The sequence below is a fragment of the Semicossyphus pulcher genome, unplaced genomic scaffold (assembly GCF_022749685.1).
Source record: "Semicossyphus pulcher isolate SPU_LCO1_2020_fin unplaced genomic scaffold, fSemPul1.0.p SCAF_2, whole genome shotgun sequence".
NCBI classification, from domain to species: Eukaryota; Metazoa; Chordata; class Actinopteri; order Labriformes; family Labridae; genus Semicossyphus; species Semicossyphus pulcher.
The window spans coordinates 21,937,378-21,960,568 of record NW_027211693.1 but is presented as its reverse complement, the minus strand read 5'-3'; the positions used below and the strand labels follow the sequence as shown (position 1 = coordinate 21,960,568).

General features: G+C 44.9%; 1 protein-coding gene across 1 annotated transcript; it reads right to left on the bottom strand.

Annotated features, from left to right (window-relative positions):
* Positions 1-65: 65 nt before the first annotated feature.
* LOC138597739 (ras-GEF domain-containing family member 1C-like) lies at positions 66-21,171 on the bottom strand. Its single transcript, XM_069669220.1, has 14 exons — positions 20,823-21,171; positions 7,913-8,128; positions 7,625-7,747; positions 7,282-7,419; positions 5,163-5,384; positions 3,944-4,018; positions 3,555-3,653; positions 3,053-3,155; positions 2,885-2,964; positions 2,694-2,789; positions 2,491-2,586; positions 2,277-2,400; positions 2,075-2,147; positions 66-1,401 (listed from the first exon to the last, which is right to left on the bottom strand). The coding sequence occupies exons 2-14, from the start codon at positions 8,120-8,122 to the stop codon at positions 1,377-1,379; spliced, it is 1,464 nt and encodes a 487-aa protein (XP_069525321.1). The 5' UTR covers positions 8,123-8,128; positions 20,823-21,171; the 3' UTR covers positions 66-1,376.
* Between the last annotated feature and the right edge of the window lie 2,020 nt (positions 21,172-23,191).

Genomic DNA, 23,191 nt, shown 5'->3' with positions numbered 1-23,191 from the left:
TACACAGTTCCCCTTCCCGTCCCCACAGCCCTCCTCTCCTCCCAAACCAACCCCCCCCCCCCAAAAAAAGGCTCCCGAATCACAACAAAACCGCCAAAAACAAAGCTCAGTGACGATCCCACAAAACAACAAACAACACATTTCAAGTCAGAGGAACCTGAATTGTCATTACAACCAGTGATTCATATGGCACACGTTTCCCTCTTTAACTTCCCTTTAAATCCCCATTGTCCTTCATCTTCTCTGCAAACTTCCTGTTGCAGCAGTAATCATTACGAGGTGGATTCTCTTAATGCCCCTTTAACAACACCTGTCTTTGCATGCCATTGGACTTCATATTCAGTAGAGGAAGGTAACAATAAAAACTATACATCTGTCAGCACAGAGATCTCCATAAATATATCAGACAACTGAATGTCAGTCAGAGAAAACTTCCTGAAGAGCAGAAAGATGAGGGTAAATGTCACCTGTACACGATCTACACCTGGCCCGGCTCCTGTTAAGCTATACTGATGTTCTGCATTAATGGCACGATAAATTTAAACGGAGTAAACATTTTTTAAACAGTTTGTATCCCCCATCCAACACTGTCCCCAAATAAAATACAATAAATAAAAATACAATATGAGATGACCTATGGGCAGGTTTCTCCAGTCATTCTCATGCAAAACAAGACAATGACAATCTGAACAGACATTGAATGCATGAACTTCTGGATCACTAACACGCACACACATAAATGTACACGTGAGATGAACTGGTAAAATGCTCAAGGCATGTCCTCTTCTGCCTTCCCAGAATCCTTCAGTTGAGCTATAAAAGTTGATACGGGCTAGCCAGCGCCCTTCACATCATCGTTAGTTTCATTACAGTACATTACAAGTGAAGGAAATAAAGTTAAAATAAATACTTAGACAAGGCTTAGGCCTAAAAGGGGGAGAAAAAGAGAGAGAGCAAATACAAAAAACAACAATAGTAACGGTAGGAATTTCATCTTATAAAGTGGTTTTCCCTGTAACTGTACTCGCTATAGTAGTAAACATATCTTCACAGAGTAAACACACATTGAGGGAGGGGAGAACGGAGAGGCTGGATCCCTCTCCAACATACTGTACCTCAATCGCTGATAGTTAATATGCTGCAAAGGCATTTTGCTCCAGTTTCCATAGCTTAACCTTTCTAATTCCCTTTTAAAGATGTGTTCTTTTTTTGAAACACTCTTCTTGATGAATCCCGTTCATCTAATTTCCTTTTTTTTTTCATCATTTCTTCATAGAAAAACACCTAAGTACCAGCTAGGTTCCTTCACAGTTCATTTTAGTGCAACGAGAACACACACTCCCTCGCTGGTGGGAGGGTCAGCTGCCGCCAGGGCCTCATGTCTTTGCCAGAACGTTAGACCTGATGGAGAGAAGAGACGAAAGGTTAAAGGAGCAATTCGCCCCTAGACAAAGCCACTGTCAGTCAAAGCTGGCGTTCTCTGTAATCATAGAAGCAATAATATTTGAAATTGTCGCCATAGCTGTGGAGAAATGTGTACAAACAGCTCGTGGTTTCGCCCATTCTACATTCCTACAACACCCAGCATGCATTGCGCCCCTCCCTCTGAAAGGAACGGCCCAGCGAGAGACACTGGAGTGAAATACTACCGTTTCGCTGCAGCCAATGGCTCAGAGCGGTACAGAATCTGAAATACGACGAGAATATTCCGGTGGATCGTATAAAAAATCTTCAGGTCTGCAGTCTAAATTTCACGATTGACGATTGTGAACAAGACATGACATCGGAGGCGGGCGTCCTAGACTGAGGAAGTGTAGTTTAGCAAGCTCCCTGGCCTCCACCGGATGACGCATTTTACGTAGTCTGGCGGAGGTTTTCCAGGGCCCATTGGAGAAGCGGATAGCGTCCTCTAAAGGCACAGAGCCAAATTGCATTTTTTTTTATACCATAATGGCATTAGCTCCCCGCAATAACATGATAGGACTGAAGTTGAAAATCGGCAAACTGCCCCTTTAATGCAGGACGGTTTGTTGATTCACACTCAACAGTATTCGACTTGTGTTATCATTCTTACCTGAGTGCTTTCCACCTGTCTTTCTCTACCTGGTTCTCTGGACTCTCGCTCTCATAGGATGCGAGGTATAGTCCTGAGGAAGAAAGAGAAAATAAATTGGAATATATGACGAGGATTGGAGCAAATTGACAAAAAACCAACAAAACAAAAACCTCACCGAACAAGTTCATTACATTTTTTTAAAATAAAAGCAGGTTCTCACCGTCCTCGCTGAAGATGGGAGCAGTATGGAGGTAGTGCAGGATGGCCCGATCCTCCTCAAAGGGACACTCGACCTGTTTCCATGTCATGAACTCCCCAACCTGCCGCGCCAGCTCCATAAATTTCTAAGAAACAAAATGACCGTGTGTTAAAGTTTTTAATAAGGTTAAAAGAGGTTAAAAGAGGCAAAGTCAGGAGAGGAGGGACCGGCTCACCTCGAAGTTGACATGGCCATTGGGCATCCGATTGGCACAACCTTCATTCAGGAAGTAAATGTCTTTGATCAGAAGACTGAAGAAAGGAATCACAATCTGAAAAGAGAAATCAGGCAGGAGGATATCAGAGATATTGACGTGAGGATGAAAATCAATGATTGAATTGTTGCCAGCATGCTTTCACAATAAAAGCAGGGCCCTACCCTTTCTCTGTTGCTGTTGGCAGTCCGAGAGCGATGTGCGGCCCCTCTCAGGGCCGTCCTGTAGTTGTAAAAGTTCCCGGTAGGATCCATCTGATGCTGTCAAAACAAATGGCAACAAGCAAAACACCTTCAATATCAAGTCATTGTTTCATCTTGTATGTCTCAGTCAGTGAATCTTTGTGTGTGTTTACCTCAAGTATGAAGAACTTGGCAGTCTTTGCTTTGCCCCAAGTCTTCTTCAGGCGTGACACAGGACTCATGTTCATACCAGCTGAGGGAGGAAACAAATGTAACTATTTATGCCAGGTCCTGCTGCAGAATACTCTGTGATAATACTCAAATGCAAAATGAAGACTCACAGATGATGGCCATGAGGGAGTTGAAGTTTCCAATGTTGAAACACTCCCTGGCAACATCGATGAAGAACTCAATCACCGTGGCTCTTTGCTTCTTCTTCGCCGGCTGCAAAACAACATTGTTGTTACAAATGTACTTAAATTTATGCAGTGAAATTGATCCATCTTCTCAGGTACCAGCACAAACATTAAACCATAGTTGAAAATGAGAGTGTAGTTACACAAAATAACCGTTAGGGGGAAGTGAAGCTCTGTAACAACCAAATTGAGTGTATGAGCTGCCCCTCTTTTTGTTAATAGGTATGAAACTCTACAACAATACTAGGTTTCTCCAGAGATTACCATCTTGAATGTTAAAAATCTGAACATGCATATATTCTAGAGTATATGCATAAATAGGGAACATCTTTTAATACGCTTCATTTTTGGCACAGTGAGGATATGTTTTTGTTTCGTCTAAAGTTAGAATAAATGAGCACCTGGCGTGCCGACATTTGCCACTCACCATGCAGATCTCAGTAGCCACCAGGTAACACAGTCTGTTGAACCACCTGACATACGCCTCCAGGTTGGTGGTTTTCTTCTTCTGGTCGCCGAAGCACGGCTGCTGATGACACACACAAACATGCACACGAGCACGCACGAGTCAGCAAAGGAAGTGCTACCATTTGGGATTCCTCTCATCCTAATTAGCTTCCTATCTACAGGCTGACCCCCTGTGTGAGTGTAAATGACAGAGATGACAAGCTGGAAGCGAAAATAACACGATCAATGGAGAGCGTGAGGAGAAAAAAAAAGTAGGGGAAGGACAGCCGGAGAGGAGACGAGGGAAAGAGGCAGGAACTGAATTCGAAGAAAAAGGCAGTAGAGGGTAGGGTGATAATAAAAGTTTACCTGGGTTCCATCTAGCGGGTCTTTCTGAACGAAGGCTTGGACGAACTCCTCCGGTCCAATATGACTCAAATGTTCCTGGAAAACACACACAGATACACACAATCACACACACACACAAACCGATTGGGGTAGTCCCATTAATAATTCTTTCATTTCAGTAATGGAGGGCAATCAATAAGGGAAAGTAATGACTCATTGACGTGACTCAGTGGAGTCATATTTCCTCAAAGTGACACTCGAGATGATATTCGGTTCTATTAAAAGACAACGGTGCAGTCACATGCATGTGTAAATCAAAATGACTCATTTGAGACATCATAAGTCCTGATACAATCGAAAACAAATCAGTGCTGCACACACACACACACACACACACACACACACACACACACACACACACACACACACACACACACACACACACACACACACACGAGAAACGGCCTTTTTATTCTTCTTATCCAGAATTAGCTTGTTGCTAAATCCTACAAAAGATACTCTTGCATGTGTGCACTGTACATGCCCGTCTTTGTCTCTCTTTCTCTCTCCTTTGTGTGTGTGTGTGTGTGTGTGTGTGTGTGTGCGCCAGAGTGTGAAGCTGTCAGGTCACATATATCCACAGCGGTTTTTATCCCCTTTGTTTGAAGCCCCGGGCACATCACTGACTTCTGGGGGTGATGTCACCGCTCAGACAAGGGTACAAGCTTACTCAGGCGCACACACACAGAAACAAAACCACCCCCAGATACACGTGCTCACATCAAGACACACATGAATAGACTGAAGGCACTGTGCATGCAATGTGAGGAGGCTGCAGAGATCCTTTGTTCATGTATGTTACATTGCATTATTCCCTTTATATTACACACAGTGAAGGCCACTGAGTGCTTGAATAGCTGTCAAGTAATGATCAAGGTTATACTACAGCGTGCTTCACATTGCTACAACTTCATAATGTTGGGTAAGCCTGCCAGTTTTAGTTTGCTGTTACACCCCCTCTCCTTTTTCTTTTGTTCTGTCTCCATATTATCTGCCTTTTTGACGTCTTATATTCCATAGTTATGACGCTGACTTGGACTCCACCCAGGCTCCACCATCCTTAGCTTCTCCTCTTGCCCCATCTACCATCCTTCCCACTTCTCCTCGTCCATCCTTGTTATCATTTCTCACCCTGACCTCTGTCTAACCCCCACTTTCCTCCCTCCCCTCTTCTCCTCACCAGCTCCACGTGGGTGAGCTGCTGTGCCAGTGTGTACGGGTCGTTGCAGATGGAGAGCATGTCCTTCTGGATGGGCGGAGGCTTGGTTTTAAAGGCCACCAGCTTGTCAGAGATGGAGGAGGCGTTGAGGGAGACCTTGACGATGCTCTCTTCCCCCTGGCTCATCAGGGCCAGCCTCTGGCTGAGCTTCTGCAGCACCTGGTTCAGGGTTTTCCAGTATGCCTGCGGTGAGAGGAGAGGAGAGGAGAGGAAAGGAAAGGAGAGGAGAGGAGGTGAGCTGTCAATAATGACTTGAATGAATAATGTATCAATGCTTCTAAGATCAGTGATAGGCATAAATCAAAAGAACCCATTGGTTGCTGGTGCTGCAATACCAAAACCCCGTACTTCATGTAGATATGATTTATATAACAATGTAATCGTGCATAATATATGTAACATCCTTTTAAGGTCAAAGGCAGCTGGCTGTATATTATACATGCAATATTCATGCATGCATTCTTTATACAGCCATGCACAACCTGTTCCTCAGTGTAGGGATGCACGATGTTGGATTTTATGCCGATATGCCGATATTTTCCAACCCTTTTTGCTGATTTCGATACGGATATATTAGGCACATGTTATTTTTTCCTCGAGTCTCCCCTGTAGTGGAATTGAAATCATGCCTACCCATATTGTAGTGGCTAAAAGCTGCCATACTGCAGACGTCTTGCCCCCTTTACGCTTGACGTTGTACAAAAGGTCACGTGTCTGACCACTCGTGTTTCTGAGCGCACCTGAATGCAGCATCCCCCTGAAACACGGCACTGAGGGAGACATGCCCGGACTTGTTTACTGCACCTACTAGGGTGATATCAGTGATCGCCGACGGACTCTTTTTATCGTGTGTGCGTCCATGAATATGTAAGTTAGTTTTGCACTGATGTTTATGTTACACTCTGTTAGCGCCGGCTTAGGCCGCGAGTGTATTTTCAGCGTGTTTGATGTTGTTAAGTCCGGTAAAATGTGAGCTAACTGTTAGCTAGTTAAGAGTTGTGAAAGATGTTTAACTTCTGTTCATTGACAGTTTCTGTGACTTTTTAGTCTTTATTATATATTGTTGATAACTTTGCGCAGGCAGTGCGCGCGCACACTCACGCCGAGTTAATGTTGTAGCATCACGTCAAGCTTTTTTAAGGAATCATCGAGCATTCAGGCATATCTGCCGATGCTGAAGTCATTTTTAAGCCGTAATCTGCAGATACCGATAACGTGTTTTTAATATCATGCATCCCTACCACAGTCCTACATGGTATTTGTTCTTTATACTTCTGCTGCTGTGTGGCTGCTTGCAAATGCATTTTGACATTAATTAATGGTGTTCGAAATTATTTAATGAGCCCAAAAATAAAGAGAACAATGTCGTCTGAAATAAAAATGTGTTTTCCAGGTTTTCTCACGACAGCAGCCGGGATGTGCTGCGTGTTGTGTCCAGGAATGTGTGTTTCCCTGCAGATGACTGGTCACCCAGGCCGTTAGGTCAGTCTGTCTCACAAATGACCTGCGGCCACAGCTCCCACATGTATGAACGCACACACACCCTTACTGTAGACAGCAATCTGTAAATAGCAGCACATTCATCACCGCCTGCCAACCTCCCCTCTCTCTGTCCTCTCTTCACCTCCCTCCATTCTTCCTCCACTCTATCGTTCTCCTCCTCCTCTGCTCTCTTTGGCCCTGTATCCCATCCCCCCCCTCCTGTTTTCTCCATCCATCTCCCTCTCTCGATTTTTCCCTGGAGGCTGCAGAAAGAGCCACTCCTCTAACATCCTTCCTTCCTCTCTCTCTTGTAATGTAAGATTGTGTAACACAGAGCTGTGGCTACTCACCCTGCACTGACACTCTGACTCCCTCCATCACCTCGCTACACTGCTAGTGATGATAATTGAATGTCGTTCCCCATCGGAGCATTTCTCACAGCAGATCACTGCACTTTATAAACGACCATTAAGGCAACATCGACACTAAGAAATCTAAATCATCTTACAGGTCATCACAAGCTATCATCCTGTAGAAACAAGAGGATGACTTTGCTTTTTAAAGAAGATAAGGCTTCCCTTAAAAATGTAAAATATACCTCATCACATGGAGCTATCCTGTGGATGATGTCTTTAAGGTGTCCGACCATCTTGTCGTCCCTGAAGTCAGACGGGAACGTCTCCGTCCACTCTGTCAGCAGCTGCAGGATCTTGGGACCAAACTTGCGCACTTTTGCCTGTTGTGAAGAAGAACAGTGGTTCAGTGTGGTGAATATTTGCGGCTCCTTGAGCAAAATAAAACCTTAACGTAAAGTTGGCAATCAGGCGAAAAACAGTGGCTGTGTAAATGCAGAATAAAAGCATGTCTTAATGCTTTTTCTGGGTCTTTCTGGGTGCATTTTCACGCAGGAGTTTTGTATTCGTGTAAGGCGCAGTGCTCACCGTATCGAGTGGGCTCTGATCCAGCTGCTGCTGTTTGATGCACAGCTCACACACCCTGGCCAGCAGCTCGGGAGGAGGGATGAACAGACGAGCGCTCAGCAAGAAGGTAAACACATAGGCTTTCTGTCAAAGGACAGAGGGAGACACTCGCTAAGATACTGCCGCTACATCAATAACAAACACTGAGGCTTTCTGTGATTAAAAGAAGCAGAGCAGCACTTTAAACAGACACATGAGGCTGATGATCTCACTGATATCAACTGTCTGATGCAGTGTGTTTCTGTTTACCTCGGGGTAGTAATCAGCAGTGGGGACCAGGTTCTGGATCAGGGTGTCCAGGGAGGCGGAGGTGATCGGGGGCCCATCGGCCAGGCATGCCCCGGGTTCCGGGCCCTCCTGTGGGGCCTCCTCCTCCTCCCCAGGCTCAGCACAGGCCAGATGGGGGCTGAAGCCACTGGGAGTGGTGAACATGGTGCCTGAGCACACAGTCTGGGGCATTCCTCTCTACAACACAAACACACAGAGAGAAAATCTGTCAGTAAAATATAGAAATGAGAGAGATACAGCTGGGTTAGGGGAATTTAAAAAGTCAAGCATCTTAATGTTAGTAGTTTGGTTTAGTAAGGAGAAAAATAAATAACATTTTGCATGGACTGTCCATGATAAGAGAGATGAAACTTTATTATTCTAATTTCAAGCGTCATATTTTACTCTGTGACACCTGTGGTGTAGCTTAGCATATTTTACAGTTTTGAAAAAGGACGCCCCTACAAGCCTGCTTTCTTCTGATTTGCCAGCTCGCTGAAGCCTGCTGAGGCTGCACTTTGTGACATCACAAAGTGCAGCGTGTAGAAAAAACTGTGTGAAACCTGGCGTTCACAGCAGCCTGCAGACTGAGCTGAGAAGCCTGGGGATTACTCTAACACACTTTTACCTACAGATTTGAAACTTCACCCACGTTTAGTCTGGACATCCAACATCATAACATGATCTGATCCCATTTCAAATTCTGCATATTAATGCTTAGTTTTTGCTAGCTTTGACTTGCATCACACTCTCCGCTAGCACTGCACTGTTGTTGTTTGTTATCGTCACATGATCATTAACCTAAAACCAGGTAAATGATGGTTTCTGATTTCTGACATTTAAGGCTCTATCTGAAGCTAGACTCTCCCAAACATACTCTGACAGTGTGGAGCATATGTGAAGTAAAACAAGCAGGTTTAATCCCTCCCTGAAGAGGAACAGACTTTTTATCTAAAGGAGCAATTGGCGCCTGGAAAAAGCCACTGTCAGTCAAAGCTGCTGTTCTCTGTAATCGAAAATCGGCGAACTGGTTACTTTAATGTGACTTCCTGAAACTGAACAAGACTACTAATTATGTAACATTTATAGAGTTGCATGTTTCGGTAATATGTCTTCCATTTCTGATCAGTAAGTGGGCTTTATTTGTTTGAGGAAGGGAACCTTTGTTCTCTTTTTTGTCAAGTCCACGTCAGCTGTTCACTTTTATGTGCACGACATTATAACTGAACTAAACAACTTCTGTCTCTCTTACTTTCACAGCTTTCTCATCAGCTTGAATTCCCCAACACACTTTCAGACTTAGGTTTCATGCGTGTAACATTTCCTATCTGCTCTTATTCAACAAGAATCCAGTCCTTCCATCCAACTGATGACCCACTGCCATCACCGTGGGATACAGAAGGGATACAGAATACCTCCAAACAGCTGCCCCACTCTCCCACATCCACAAGACGGAAGAGAGAAAGAAAATGTGGGTCACTCAGAGACAGTTGTTGCCTGAAAGCGATCGCCGGGCCTCCATCCCTGCCCCGTGTGTGTCTGTCCCTTTAAGGATGCTTTGGGTTACACATTTTAAAAATTCAACATGCTCTTTCTCTCAATGGACCAACACAGCTGCTGTAGTGGAAAGGAGCACTTACAGTACAGTGCGCTCGAGTAGTGATACAACGGATACAGAGAGCATTATGATCCTCAGGGTGCAATTATCATCATCACTCATCATCACCCGTCTACATGTAGCTGATGAGTCAAATAAACCCCTTTGTTGTTAGCTGTAATGTGGCAAGGATAGATGAAAATATTGGTTAAATTAAACAACATTTAGTCCCGATTTTTGTGTCTTATTGACATTGATCTGACAATTAAACTTGGCTGTGCTCCTGCTCTATAGCTGAACCTGGTCTCTGCGTCTACCTGAATCACTCAGGGGGACAGAGGACGACTGCAGTCTCTGTTTGCCTACAGGCGAGTGCAGCGTTACAAAGCCTCTCTGCCTGCAGAAGTCACGAGCAAAGCGGCAAAACCACTTGCTGACAGCGAGACCTTGAGCAACACAGAGGAAGTAATTTTACACGCCAAATTCTTCCTCTTGTTTGCGGCTCAGAAAGCAGAATTAGTCTAATTAAAATATGTACACTTTAATAAACACACCAAACATAATACAACTCCAAAGCAGTAACAAATGAAGTCTGTTAAAGGACAATGTGGCCACATCCTAAACAGTGGAGGAAACCTAAGAATGGTCCAGCAATCGTTTCATCCTCTGCTGACCTTCAGGTTCCCTTCCCCCACTCGCCGATCAGCCTCCTGGGTGTCATTGCTCCCTGGGGTGAAAGGTCAAGCTCACACTGACTGCTAAAGCACAAGCGCATGTCTCAAGTTTCCTGTGTCCGGGGCTCAGCTTTCTTTTGTTCTCCCCGGTCCCTTACACACTTATTCATGCACTTTTACACACCCAGACACCAACAGAGAGAGAAGCACTTGAGGCTGGGGGATGGGGAGTCTTTCTGTGGGCAGTTCTGACAGCCTTCCTTCCTACATATCGCCGGCAGCCACAGACACATCTCTCATAAGATATATTGAGGTTAAAGAGGACTTCTTCTTTTCTGCTCTTCATCTTTCGCACAAAACTCTGTGAAACTGTGACAAAAGCCTGTGAGAGGACAAAAGGCAGATTTGACAGAGCTGCATCAAACTAAACACTGAAGCTGAACACCGAAAACTCTCACTTAGAGAAACATAACTCATATAACTCTCAATGCCTTGACCTTGAGTTTTAAATCGCCTGTTCGCAGGGATTATTAGGACCATATCTAAAATTTCCTCTATAGAGCATTTGAGCTGTTTTCCTCTTATAAAAGTGATTGTCACTGTCAAGATTAGGCTCTTAAAGGGGCAGCCCCGGGTATCCTTGCAGCGACCTCCTCTAGATTGGATTACAACATGCAGCAACAAAGAAGAAATGACCTCATAAACCGAGAAATGGACAAATCCAACAAGCCTTAATAACAACACAGATGCAATAGAAACGCATTACTGTAACTTAAAGGGACTTCCTGTGTGCTAGGACTGACGGGAAGACAGAGTCTGCACAGCTCTAAGAGACCAAATCCAGGAGTTTATCTGTGAGTCATCTCATGCATAAAATCACATACCAGCCTGCCAGAGTGTTTGTATTCATATATGTATGGCAGTGACTGAGGGTTTTATACTACGTGCCCGCACTGGCAATGACTTCCTCTATCATTTGTGATAATCTTCACTCTCCTTATTTCTCCCGGTTTGCTTCCTCCTCAGCTCTCCTGCTTCTGCCCTCCGGCGTTTCTCCGGCTCTGATTCATCATTTCATCACAGCTCTGCGTCTGTGTCGGTCGATACCTCACAGTCTGTAGCATGTGAGCAGATGTCAGTCAGGTGGCTCCTCTACAGACGTGTGTATGTCGCATGATAGAACAGTCATCAGAGTTTGGATGTGAAACGAAATGTGAAAAAACTGATGCTAACAATTACATTGATGCATTTTAAATCTGTTTACAGGTCTTGGAGAAAAACTGCATGAGAAGAAGTTTTAAGAAACCTTTTTGTGGCTCAACTGGGAGCTGCCCTAAATCTGATAAACTGCCTTAAGTGATGTCATTTGAGTCACAAGACTACAAGTCTGAAATAGAAAACAATCTAGGGTGTGGAGTTTGTTTAACAAGTAAGGTTAGCAGGACTCTGCAAATCACTCCCCACCGCTGCTTGAGGCTCGAGGCTACATTAGCTGCTACTAGCATAACGCACCTGAATCTCAGAGTGGGCTGTCAGCATTACACTGAGGGTAATGTAGGCGCCCAGTGTTGACAAGGAAAGGAAGAAGTCTGCTTGTAATCATGAGTCCATGAGTCAGAGTAACAGGAGTGCAATGCTTAATCTGGGTTGTAATCTTTTAAATAAATCATCATCATGTGACCTGACTGAGAACCAGTTGAACGGTACTCCTGGTGGGATCTTTACTGCCTTCATGTACAAAGTGCCTAATACAAAGGTTTGCTAACATTAGCAGACATACGCTACAGGTCAGGCCCAGAGTGTATTGACGTGAGGAAGGGTTAATGTTGCTGCACTGAATAAAAAAAAACACACATTTGCATGTGCAAGATTTCCATTTTCAAATGTCAGTCTCTCTGCAGATTTCTGTTGTCTAGACTTTGTAGCAACAACAACTATTTCTGTGATGACTTTGGACTTGTTTTGCAATGTTCCTAAAGATAACTTTGGAGTCAAACATCAGTGGCTAGAACTGCTCATTTTTCCTTGCAGTGTAATTTAACATGTCTGGTGAACTGCACCAAAAAAGACTTGTGACTGGAAAAGGCAAACTTAACTAGACAGCTACTTCCAAGAAAATGTTACTACTTTTCTTCTTTTTTTTAATCTTAAAAGCCTGTGCTGTTTTTTTTCCTACAAGGTGAACAAGAAGTCATCCCCAGCTGTACTCCGTGTCTAACTTGTTTGCATACCTCATGATACACCCAGCTCCCTCTGCGCCTGTCACGTCGCATCAAGGCTGCATGAAAAAGCACATTGAGAAACAAGCAGCTGAGAACAGGTGAGTGTAGTGGTCTGTGCTCTAATCCCCCCTGAGATCTCCAGCAGCTAGCCAACGGCAGCCTGCACTCTGTCTAGACAGCTGGGGGAGTGTCATTGTTCAGGGCCCTTTCGGTGTACATGTGTGTGTGCGTGCGTGTGTGTGTGTGTGTGTGTGTTGTGATTCTGTCAGCCTGTTATCGTTGCCATCAGGGGATCCGCCTGCTTTGTTCTATCATGATTAACAGAATGGCACTGTCTGGAGACACACATTCTTTATCAGCACCTTTGACTGTCTCTTGTGTGTGTGTGTGAGTGTGTGCGTGTGTGTGCTATGTGTTGATGAAACAATGACATTCCTGACACGATGGAGAAACTTTAAGTTGTCAAACTGCTTCATAACTGTGTTAATCTCTGGATTGTAACAGTCACCTCCGTCTCCGCAGAACCTGTTCAGCCACATAGATGGTATTACTCACACCTACCTGTGTGCGTGTTTGCGTGTGTGCGTTTCAGGATATGGTGACATAGCTGCTGACAAATCTTCTTTGCCATTAAGGGGTTAATGGATGACGACAATCAGCATTAGAAGCTGCTTTCCATTAAGACTGAAGAGGCTTATTCAGGACTAATCAAACACTGTCTGACCTCTATCATTAAGGAGTCAGAGGTCAAAGGTGAAGACTTAAGGCTGCTTGGTGGGGGCACATGGATCCAAAGCCACTATGGGGTAATTGTTCTAGTGGTGCTCTGTTGCTTGGCTCAGTTTCAAGCGTGAATATCAACCTTGTCTGCAGTTCGGGACATTTAAAAAAAGGTGCTCTAAAGAAAGTCTTTGAAATATCCATTACAGTCACAGGTGACTTTGATTCACTGGTACTGCTGGCCACGTCTATTCATCATCACAAAAATTAAAGTTAAGGACAACATACTCGCCTCTAGGTCTGTATAATAGACTTATATGAGTGTTGTAGCAGCAGAAGTTGTCGAAATCCTTCATAAAGAAACTAAAAAACTGTAAAAAATGTCTGCGTTTGGATGAGAAAGAGCAGTTTTTCTGCTGACGTTATCCACAAAATGTCATGTTTAACAGACTTTAAAGTTGTAATTGCGAAGGTCTCAGATTTGTTCTCTTTGGCAGCACCTATGGCAATAAACGGTTATTGCAGGAGCACACTTCCCAGATATCCAGACAGTGTTGCATGTGTGACGTCCACGGTTGGCTCCGGTTGTAACTCTTGATTTTCCTCGCTGACGGTCGCTTTCCTTTTTAGACGGTTTGCCTTCATCTGAGCGTCGAATTTGTTTCTTTTTCTTTGGATTTTCACTTATTTTTGAAGTTGTATCTGTAGTCGTCGATCTTTTCTTTGTTTGTTCAGCCATAGTAGATTACTGTTTACTCCCAACACTTGCAGAGACCGGAAAAGCAGCCTCTTAGCTCCGCCTACCCTCTCTGACCAACCACTGCTGGGTGATGGAAAACGCGTCACTAACTGAGCTTGTGATTTTTTCCGCGAAACTCGCCACAAACACCCAGCAAGCAAAGGCTTTCATCAGTGGGCCATAGGCTCGATCACCATTGAGTCATGTTTTAAAGAGGCGTGTTGGTATGAATTGATAAGTAGTTGAGCTCTCTCCTAAATGTTCGATCGCTTTACAGGAAAAAACAAAACATTTATTTTACAGAATTTTGTAATATTGTGTCGTGCTTTTCTGGGTTGGGCCTGCTTATGTCTTTGTCCCTGAATACAATTGTTTTTAACTGAAAGGACACAGCATACCAATACTAAGAAACACCACAAAGCAAGAGTGAAACCAAGCCATGATGCAATGCTATTCTTAGAGGAGCCGCACACTGTCAGGAGCCACAGCAAATATCCGGTCTGGGTATTGCAGCAACACTTTGTTTTGTGTCTGTGGTTGCTGCCTGGTGTCAGAGATCACAGTTAAAGGTAAAAACACTGAGGTAAAAACTGCATCCCCCCTACCTTGCTTTGGGAGGCGATGAGTGCAGGAATAAGATAGAAATGATAGGAGAGGGCGATGTTCCCCCCAGGGTAGTGCGCAGACAGCCAAGGCTCTATGAATGTTAAACTCCCCTCCTACCAGACTCGCTGAACCCTGTTTTTTTTCCATCGCAGACTCCCTCATATGCCTCCCCTGATTTACACACTCTAACACTTCCATTCTAATTCAGGATCCACATGTCGCTCCTTTAACACATTACAGTTTCCACTCTTCTTCTATTTTGGGAGTGCGCTCTAAAAAAGCAGATCCTGGCGTATTTTTGGGCCTGACACTGTTTTGTGCACCTCAGAGTATTGCAGCTCTGGCCTAAATTTTCCTCAGTGTTCTTTGAAAGCTGAAATGATGCGACTAGAGACAATAATATTATGGGTATTCTCATAAAGGCGGGGGCTTAAAAGAAAGTAAACACCTCTTTGTCATCAGCCTCTCTCTCCCATCTCCCTCCGATGCGTCCCCTCCTCCTCCTCCTTCGTCTCCCTCTCCACGCCCTACTTTCCCAGTCAGGACGCCTCTACAGATGGCCCCGCAGCAGCCTGCTCTCCCAGTGGGAGCTGCTGGCATGGGAGGCTTCTTGGCCCTCTGCCCCTGCCATCATCCCCAGTCTCTACAGGAGCCCAAAAGTGTATTGGCGTCCACACTGAATGCCGAGGTCCAGGGGCTGAGCCAATCTGGCCGCTGAGCTGCGCAGCGACTGCCTGGCACCGCCGACAACAGAGAGAGAGCGCAAAATACCACACATATGTCACCGCACACAACGAAATGTAACCGGTGCACCACTGTCGGTTAATGGCGTGTGTGTTAAGGGAGGAGTGCGGCTGAAAACAAATGAGTTCATTGTGTCTTGAAAGGAACACATGCATGCACACTTGCACCCACACAGCAGCCAAACACAGGATTGAGTTACAGTCGAGGCATTCCAGCTCCCCACCCATTCCCCAGCTCCTCTCTGTGGTATGAGACAACAGAGGATGGGAATCACACTCACGCCTTAACAGGGACACACTTCCCAAATCCCTTTTATTGGAATCCCCCTGTTCTGTCTGAGCGGGGTCACACTCACATCCTGGCACCTGTTACGCTCCCACCAGCTCCATCATCCCGATGTGAAGCCCACCGGGGACTCTCTCTCCGTGAACACACCCTCTGCACGTGTGCAGCCAGCCTCATTCCTGAGCGTGTTTGGACACAGTTGTGTGCATGTATTTGTTTGGGTTTCTGTTTGTGTGTGTGTGCTCGGGCTGAGAGAGTCAAAGTGTATCTAAGTCCAAGTGAAGTCATTCCTTCAGTGCGAAAACAACCATCTGTCCTACTGTTGTCCAAGAGGCGCGGCTGTGCTTCAATGTCTTCTCACATTTTGAAAACAGAGTGATAAAGCTAGATGCAAAGACTATTCGACAGAAGGGAAACTGCACAAGTCAAACTATTACCAGGCTAATATTTGCATTTAAATGGACTCAATCATTGCACAGAAGCACAAGCCTGAGAGAAAGTGTGTTGCATCTGAGGCTGGCTCTAAAGGTTGAGCATTATCCTCTGACGTCTGTTTCAAACCACTTCACATGTGCGAAAAAAAAAACACACTCCTGAGTCTATTCCACCTGTTCAGAGTGGATGAAAGTGGTGTGTGAATATGAATTGAAGGCCTGTGACATGTGATGCGTCTGGGCAATCCATCATGTTGCTTAAAAATAATTGGAGCTGAGCGCAGGTTGTCTCTTAGCGGGCTCGCAGCACGTGTCTGAGCATCGAGTGCCCTGAATGTGTCACTCATATTGGTCATAATGCTTTAAAAAACAGTCATGCATTATTCATGATACTCCAATTTACAACCACCCTTGATGCGATGCTCCTTTGAGGGGAATCGGACAAGAGCGATTTTGTCTCTAAACAGGCATAATTTTGCCTCAAGTGCCACTTATGAGGAATTACCAGTGCCCCGAGTGAATGGAAGAAAATGGGAAGGAAGAGAAGAGCGGAGTGATAAAGAGCATCCGGACAGAAAGGATGAATGAAACAATGTGTACGTGCAGCTCCCTCAATTTAAACCGTTCATCCAAACACCCACTCAGCTTTGTATTACTCTCAATCAAACATGCACAATAACCGTCGCAAACGAACAAGCGAGACCGTAAAAGATGCAAATCTAATATCCAGACTCATTTCATCATGGCCGCCTCCTCTCCTGTTAGAGTACGTCTATCTGCTCATTACAACCCGCACGGGCAGAGGCCGGCCACGCGGTGCGTCCCCGCTGATGCGCGGCGTCGAAGCGCATTAAGGAGTGTGGAGAGATGTCACAGCGTGGCGCGTTCACAACTCATGCCTCGTGTGTTTTGATATGATTAGAGACAAAAGGTCAGAATCGGCGCTTCATTATCCAAAACTGGTTGTTTCAAATTTACGTTTGGACACTAACACATTTTAAATATCTCATTCTTGCAAACAGATTCATGATGCATTCATGCTTCCTATGCATTGACGGACCGCAGCAGTCTTCCTCCACAGCGGTCGGCTGTTGACAGATTGTCAGGGGACTTTCCAGTGGGCATGATGCTAATATCATTATCTAAATAGGGATTTTACCAGCCTACTCTGACATTAAATGCTAAAATAAACCCCCACGTTAAAGTGAAACCATGTCATTAAAGTAAATAAGGATAGTCCAGGCCTACTGTGTCCAAGGTTTCTAAAGTCAGCTGTGTTTCCAGCTCCGCCTCAAATTTCCACTTATAAACAGTTGAGTTTGCCCTACCTGATGTGTGTATCCTTAATGTCTAACAAACTTAATTTCCTTCCTTTCCTTCCAACATTTAAAGCTGATTTACCTATTTCAAATCCTGATTGACCTATTTTAAATACATGTTCATGAGCTATCGTTCGCCTTCATTACTGCCTTTGTCGACGAGCTGCTCCACTTCTCTGCTGTTGATTACTGCTGATTAGCAGGGTAGTTTATAAACGAGTAAAAGGAAGTTGTCGGACATAGCATGCCATGCGTGCATCCACAGAGCACAACCAAAGCAGGAACCAAGACATTCAAAACATTGCTCCATAGCACTATGACAGGGTACCTTTAACTTTAAGAACATTAACATGTTTTTTTATTTTAATGAAAGGAGCCAAACATCTCAGAAGTGTAATCTAATCTGAGCACAAGAACATTGCCTGAAAAAATTCTGGCACACAATTTCCAAAAATGTATCTGTACAGAGAATGAGGAAGGAGGAGTATAAATGTGAACAAGCAGCCAGTAAGTGACAGCTCTTAATACTTGTTGCTATGGGAACAACTCAGTCGATACAACAAAAATAGTGAGGTTTTATTCCAAAGAAATCTGCTGCGATGGCAAAGTTCAGACTGCATTGTTTGGGAACTTTTTATCTCTCTCTACACAGGTGACACACCGCTCACCTCGTACCTGGAGGATTTCCAAAGCCCGATACACTGAATACAACTCTGATAAAACTGTCATTACTTGGGCCCAATATCTGATGGAGAGTGCTTACTCCTGTGGTTTATTGCAAACACCAGGGATCTAATCATATTCCATTGCTTTTTTGACCGGGCCGATCTATAAAAACAGCCTGTCAATAGCTGCCCTTCTGACAGCATGCAGGCCATGTGGAGGCAGCTCAGACCAGCTCTGCAGAGCACACAGCGTTTCCATGGAGTCAAAGCTCCTGTTGGGAGGTAATGAGATGCCTGTTGAGTCCCCTCTGTAACACCCCTTCTTCTCTCTCTTATTCCATCAAAATCCCTTGTTTCTCCGCTGACAGAGCAGCCGCCTGTGACGGAGTGATTGCACATTTGAACCCTGTCTGCCTCGGCCCATCAGCGAGATCGCTCTTATCATCCCGGTGTCAGTGGCAAAGCTGCAGAGTAGCCAAAGGACATCCGGAGGCCTGTCAGGTACACAGGCCATCACCGTGTTCTGTCCCCTTTTTCAATCGAGCTGCTGCCGGGGCTGAGGGTGATACTCGACAATCAAGTGGAACTGGGGAACATTTTGTGAAGACTTTAAATGTAGGAGACTCTGAGAAGTTCCCTGTTTAGTGAGAACGCTGAGATGATGCACAAAAATAGAAATGAGAAAGTACAAAGGGGGAGTTTCCCTTTCTATTTTTGTTCCTTCTATTGATGTAATTTCCCGATGAGACGTGTTTTAAAAAACGTGTTGGCTTCAGCACAAAGAAACGGAAAACTAAAGAATGTTCACTGCTGACTAATCACTCATACATCCCCCGGACACAGGTAGGTTTGGGGGATGGGTTTCAAGCCTATCCCGGGAAAGAAAAGCGATTGATCATACAATAATAATAAGAAAAAAAACATCCTGCCTGTAGGTTGCTGTAGTAGATTCCTGTTTTGACCGCCCTGCCACAAGGCAGTAGTGGAATTCTGTCATGTCTGCAGAGTATAGCGTGTGATGTATGATTCACGCACACACACAAACCCCTTCCCCCTTACACACACACGGCCATAAACCGTGTGGCGGTGATAAAGCTGTCATTGCTACCAGACTAACAGCTCCTGTGTTTACCTCCTTGTCGACCCGCCCCAGACAGACCCTGCACCCTCTCGCTCTTTCTCTCCCCTCACAATGACTGGCCTCACTCTCTGGGCCTCTCTCACTCTCACGTCACACCAAACGCTGCCCTCATTAACAGCACACCTGTTATTCTCTGCAGACTTGGCCTGAATTGGGAACATGTGCTGTAGTCTGTGTCTGTACCTGCAGACTTCTGACAGACCCTAACTAGTGTGACTCATGCCTTTACAACCCCTATCTACTGTACTGTTAGAGCGGGCTGTCATTTCAATGCAAAGCCGTTCTACTGCCAAGGATAGCGAGGCTTTATGGGTTCAGCACAGATGAGCCGAAGAGGAGGTGGAGCAAAGTGCTGCACAGGGTCCTGATCACTGGAGGACAAAGTCAAAGTGTGCTAATGACGGTACAGGATCAGAATAATTCAGTGATTATCTTGTGCAAGAGAGTCAAAGGAGAGATTTGCTCTTTTCACAAAGGAACCTCTCATTCAGTAAGCACGACACACAAGGAGAAATGTTTGTTTTTACCCCCTCTGGGCATGCACAAGCACATACTGCCAGTCAAGGTGAGAGTAAGCAACTACACATTTCCCAGGGTATCATCCAAAACAGGCGGAGAGGGGAGATAAACACAAAGCAGGGCATGAGTTAAGAAAACGGCAAGTGAAGCTGCTGAGAGAAGCGCAGTCACGAAACGCGATGCCCCTTCAGTGCTTCACTCCTTGGGGGCTGGGAGGTGCGGCGGTGGCTGACTGAGGCGTGGAGGACACCAGAGTTGAGGGCGTGGGAGCGAGCATCAGGAAAAGAAGAAGCAGATTTACTGGTAGTATCAACAACCTCGAGCAGGCTAGAATTTCTCCCCCACCTAACTGGTTTCTGACGGAGCCGGAGTTACTTTCATGCACCTTGCAATAAGCTGCAAGAGACAGATAACAAATCCTTCTGGTTTGTGTTGGTGAGCGGTGCAAGCTGCTACATCGCCCCTGGGTGAAAAGGCTGCTTACCACCTCAGTGGATGATGCAGATTTTTTCACACCCAATGAAAAATAAAATGTCAACAGTGCCACACCTGTTCATTCTGTGCAGTATCTGAGGAAAAATAACACCTTTACATATGCAAAGCCAGTATGTGAGGAAATCAGCACTGCGTTGACAGATCTTTTACTCCCACGTTAATTATTACACAAAATGAGATAAGCTTTGCATGAAGCCAGTTAACCAAACCCTGTCAACAACAGTAGAACATGTGACATTTTCCAGAGTTATCAGTGGCTACTGTCTTTGTTTTCAATGCTATCAATCGACTTTTACAACGTCACCTGCGAACATATCATGCATTCTCTATCATAAATGTGTCAGAGGCTGAAGACGCAGTGACTCCAGCTCCCACGATGAGCTGAATCCCCTCACACGCCCTTTAAACAGCCCTGAACACCGCTGACTCACGCCACAGACTGTGATGCCTTCATCGTAGTAAAGTGATGCAGGCGGCGCTCCAGTATCTCTAACAAGATAAGGAATTATGATGTCATCACTGTTGCTAGTAAAGTTCGAACTGTGACGACACAATGTTAATAGACGGTTGTGCGTGGAAGGCTGGTTACAAAGCATCCTAAAACCTCTCGCGCTCACAAATACACACTCGCACGGTCACGCGTAGGCACGCGCACGGGCTGTGGGCGTGAGCGAAATCTCAATATGCTAATATTGTAGTAGTGGGGTAACCTTGCTTGTATACGCTACTCACCGGCACTACACTTTGATCCCCATCTTTGATCCGACTTGTATCCGATGTCAAATCGATAAAACTGCGGCTCCAGATATTCCCAAATCAATTAGCGTTTACAACACAGCCCGTTCAACTGGCATCAGCGGGAGAAGTAGAGCCGGACTCCAGAGGCTCAGTCAGACTGATGTAAGTGGAGAGACTGGCAGTTGATAGTAGTAGCTTGTTAAATGTCCGGGCTCTTGACAGGTTTCCGCAGGTAAACAGCGGACACAGACGAAGAGCTGAAGCCGTGAAAAAGTGCGTCCCTGTAGGTGTGGCGATCGTCCTGTCCTGCGCCACGGAGACACCGAGGACCGCACAGCACATCCACACGTCCTCGGAGCAAGTGCTGAGACAGGGAGAGGAGAGGGAACTATTCACGCACCCGTCAATTTGGCATTGTATTTCAACTTCCGCTTTGTACTTTCAAAATAAGACACCCAAAGACGAACAGGTGCTCACATTTGTTCAATGCTAAGAGGGGCTGATTAATTCACAGGGGTCCTCTGGCAAAAATGACAAAACACATTAACAAACGACTTTTTATCCAGACCCCTTCAAAATAACAAAATAAAAACGATTTTCTAAGCACAATGCTAATGTATTTAAAGAAGGTAAGAGTTATTTTTCGGCCCAGCCACACACACTCCAGATTTAACCTAGTAAGTAATCCAGGCTTGGGAATGAAGAATAAAAAAAAAACGTGGTGGTTATGTAGACACATTTTCATCACATTTTGAATTTCAGCCAGTTCTGAAAGTGGTGTTATTATGATAGTAGTAGTTAGAGCCTTATTTTGTGTCGTTTATTTTGAAGGGAAACTAACTTCCGGTAGCTCATGTTTGATACTGCCGTGGGCAAGCAGTGGTAAAATCTTTCTCTCTCTCTCTCTTTCCCTCCCTCTCTCTTTCCCTCCCTCTCTTACACTCGCGGCACGAACGCAAGCACACACACACACACGCACACACAAGCACACACACTTCAGTCGAGGATCTTTGATGCTTCAGGCACTCTCTCTTATTTCAAATTTCCAAACGATTGTATCCTTGTTTTACCTGAGTGAACTACTTGAAATGCTGAAAAGAGAGTATCATCTCTTATATTATACAGTCATACATGCTTGTGCAGTATCTCTGATACTAAAGGTGTGAAACATGCCGACATTATGTTCAGTAGTGGGCCTTTGAATCCATAATGATTTCAAAGCCAATGTAAGAGGCATAACAGAAATGTTAATTCATTAAAAAATTGCTTTTAGGTTGGCTAATGAATCATCCCATTATACACAAGCTTCAGACCACTGAGGTTATCCAAACAGCCATGGGCAGATTACAGGAAAGAATGGACACTCTTTTAATTTGTAATCTCCAAGCAAACCCGCTTCCATCCTGAGCGACACTGACTAAGCATGACCCCTGAATGAAGGGGCCATCTCTGAATATGCAAATTAGACTGTGACGTTCAGGGCCGGGCTGTATTTCCATTAAAACCACAGTTAATTATTACCATCAACCTAATTTAAAAATAACAATGAGGGAATGTCCAAATCCTCCCTCCTGAGTCCAGATGAAAAGCGGGAGTGATTGGTTAAGGGAGTGGGATGTCTTGGTGGAACCCTGGCTGCTCCTGTCATCATGTTTTGTGCAGGGTTGAGATGTAAGTTATTGCAGGAGAGTAATTAATTTGAGGGGAGGTGTTGTAGAGGAAGACAGGCAGGGATGGACAGAGGGGGAAATAATTAAGTGGATGAGATGCACAGCGGTAAAGGTCCTTGTTGGGCCACGAGGGGCGGTGTGTGAGCTGCTGTCCCCCGGGCTTTGACGCCTGCTGCTGGGCCCCGTGGGTCAGGGGAGTGTGGGTCTGACATTGCTGCAGAGGACAGAGATTAAACTCTCTCTTAAGCAGGTGGGTGCTGCTACAGTGAGGGGTGAGAATTAACAAACATGTATGCATCCTATTTCACTAATCCTAACCAGTTATTTCAGTCCCTGTCTGGCAATAGGTCACATGAGTGGTCAGGCGGTCCAGCAGGGTGTAAACAAGCCGGGGGCAGAGTTAAACTATCTACCACTTTATCTGGAGGTAGAACCAACAGTGAGAACACCGAAAATGTTGGTAATAACTTTTGTTTGACTAATCTGGGGATGCGTTCAAAACCTGCATAGACATATAAACAGTGTCAGAGTTGTAATAGATCCCAGAAAACAGCACCTGACTTGTTGTGAACAGTGTTATCACAATTGATAAAGATGACTGTCAAACTGCTTTAATAAGATCCCAAATATAATAAACCTTTGACTTGAAAATGCATTATACCAACCTTAACCAAAAGGCCAAAGTCTTACCGC

Excerpts from the sequence above, each read along its gene's own strand:
- LOC138597739 (XM_069669220.1), bottom strand. The coding sequence starts at position 8,122 with ATGCCCCAGACTGTGTGCTCAGGCACCATGTTCACCACTCCCAGTGGC. Across the intron at positions 7,748-7,912 it reads CTGCTGATTACTACCCCGAG|AAAGCCTATGTGTTTACCTT; the intron begins GTAAACAGAAAC and ends GTCCTTTGACAG. Across the intron at positions 2,587-2,693 it reads CCAACAGCAACAGAGAAAGG|ATTGTGATTCCTTTCTTCAG; the intron begins GTAGGGCCCTGC and ends TTCTCTTTTCAG.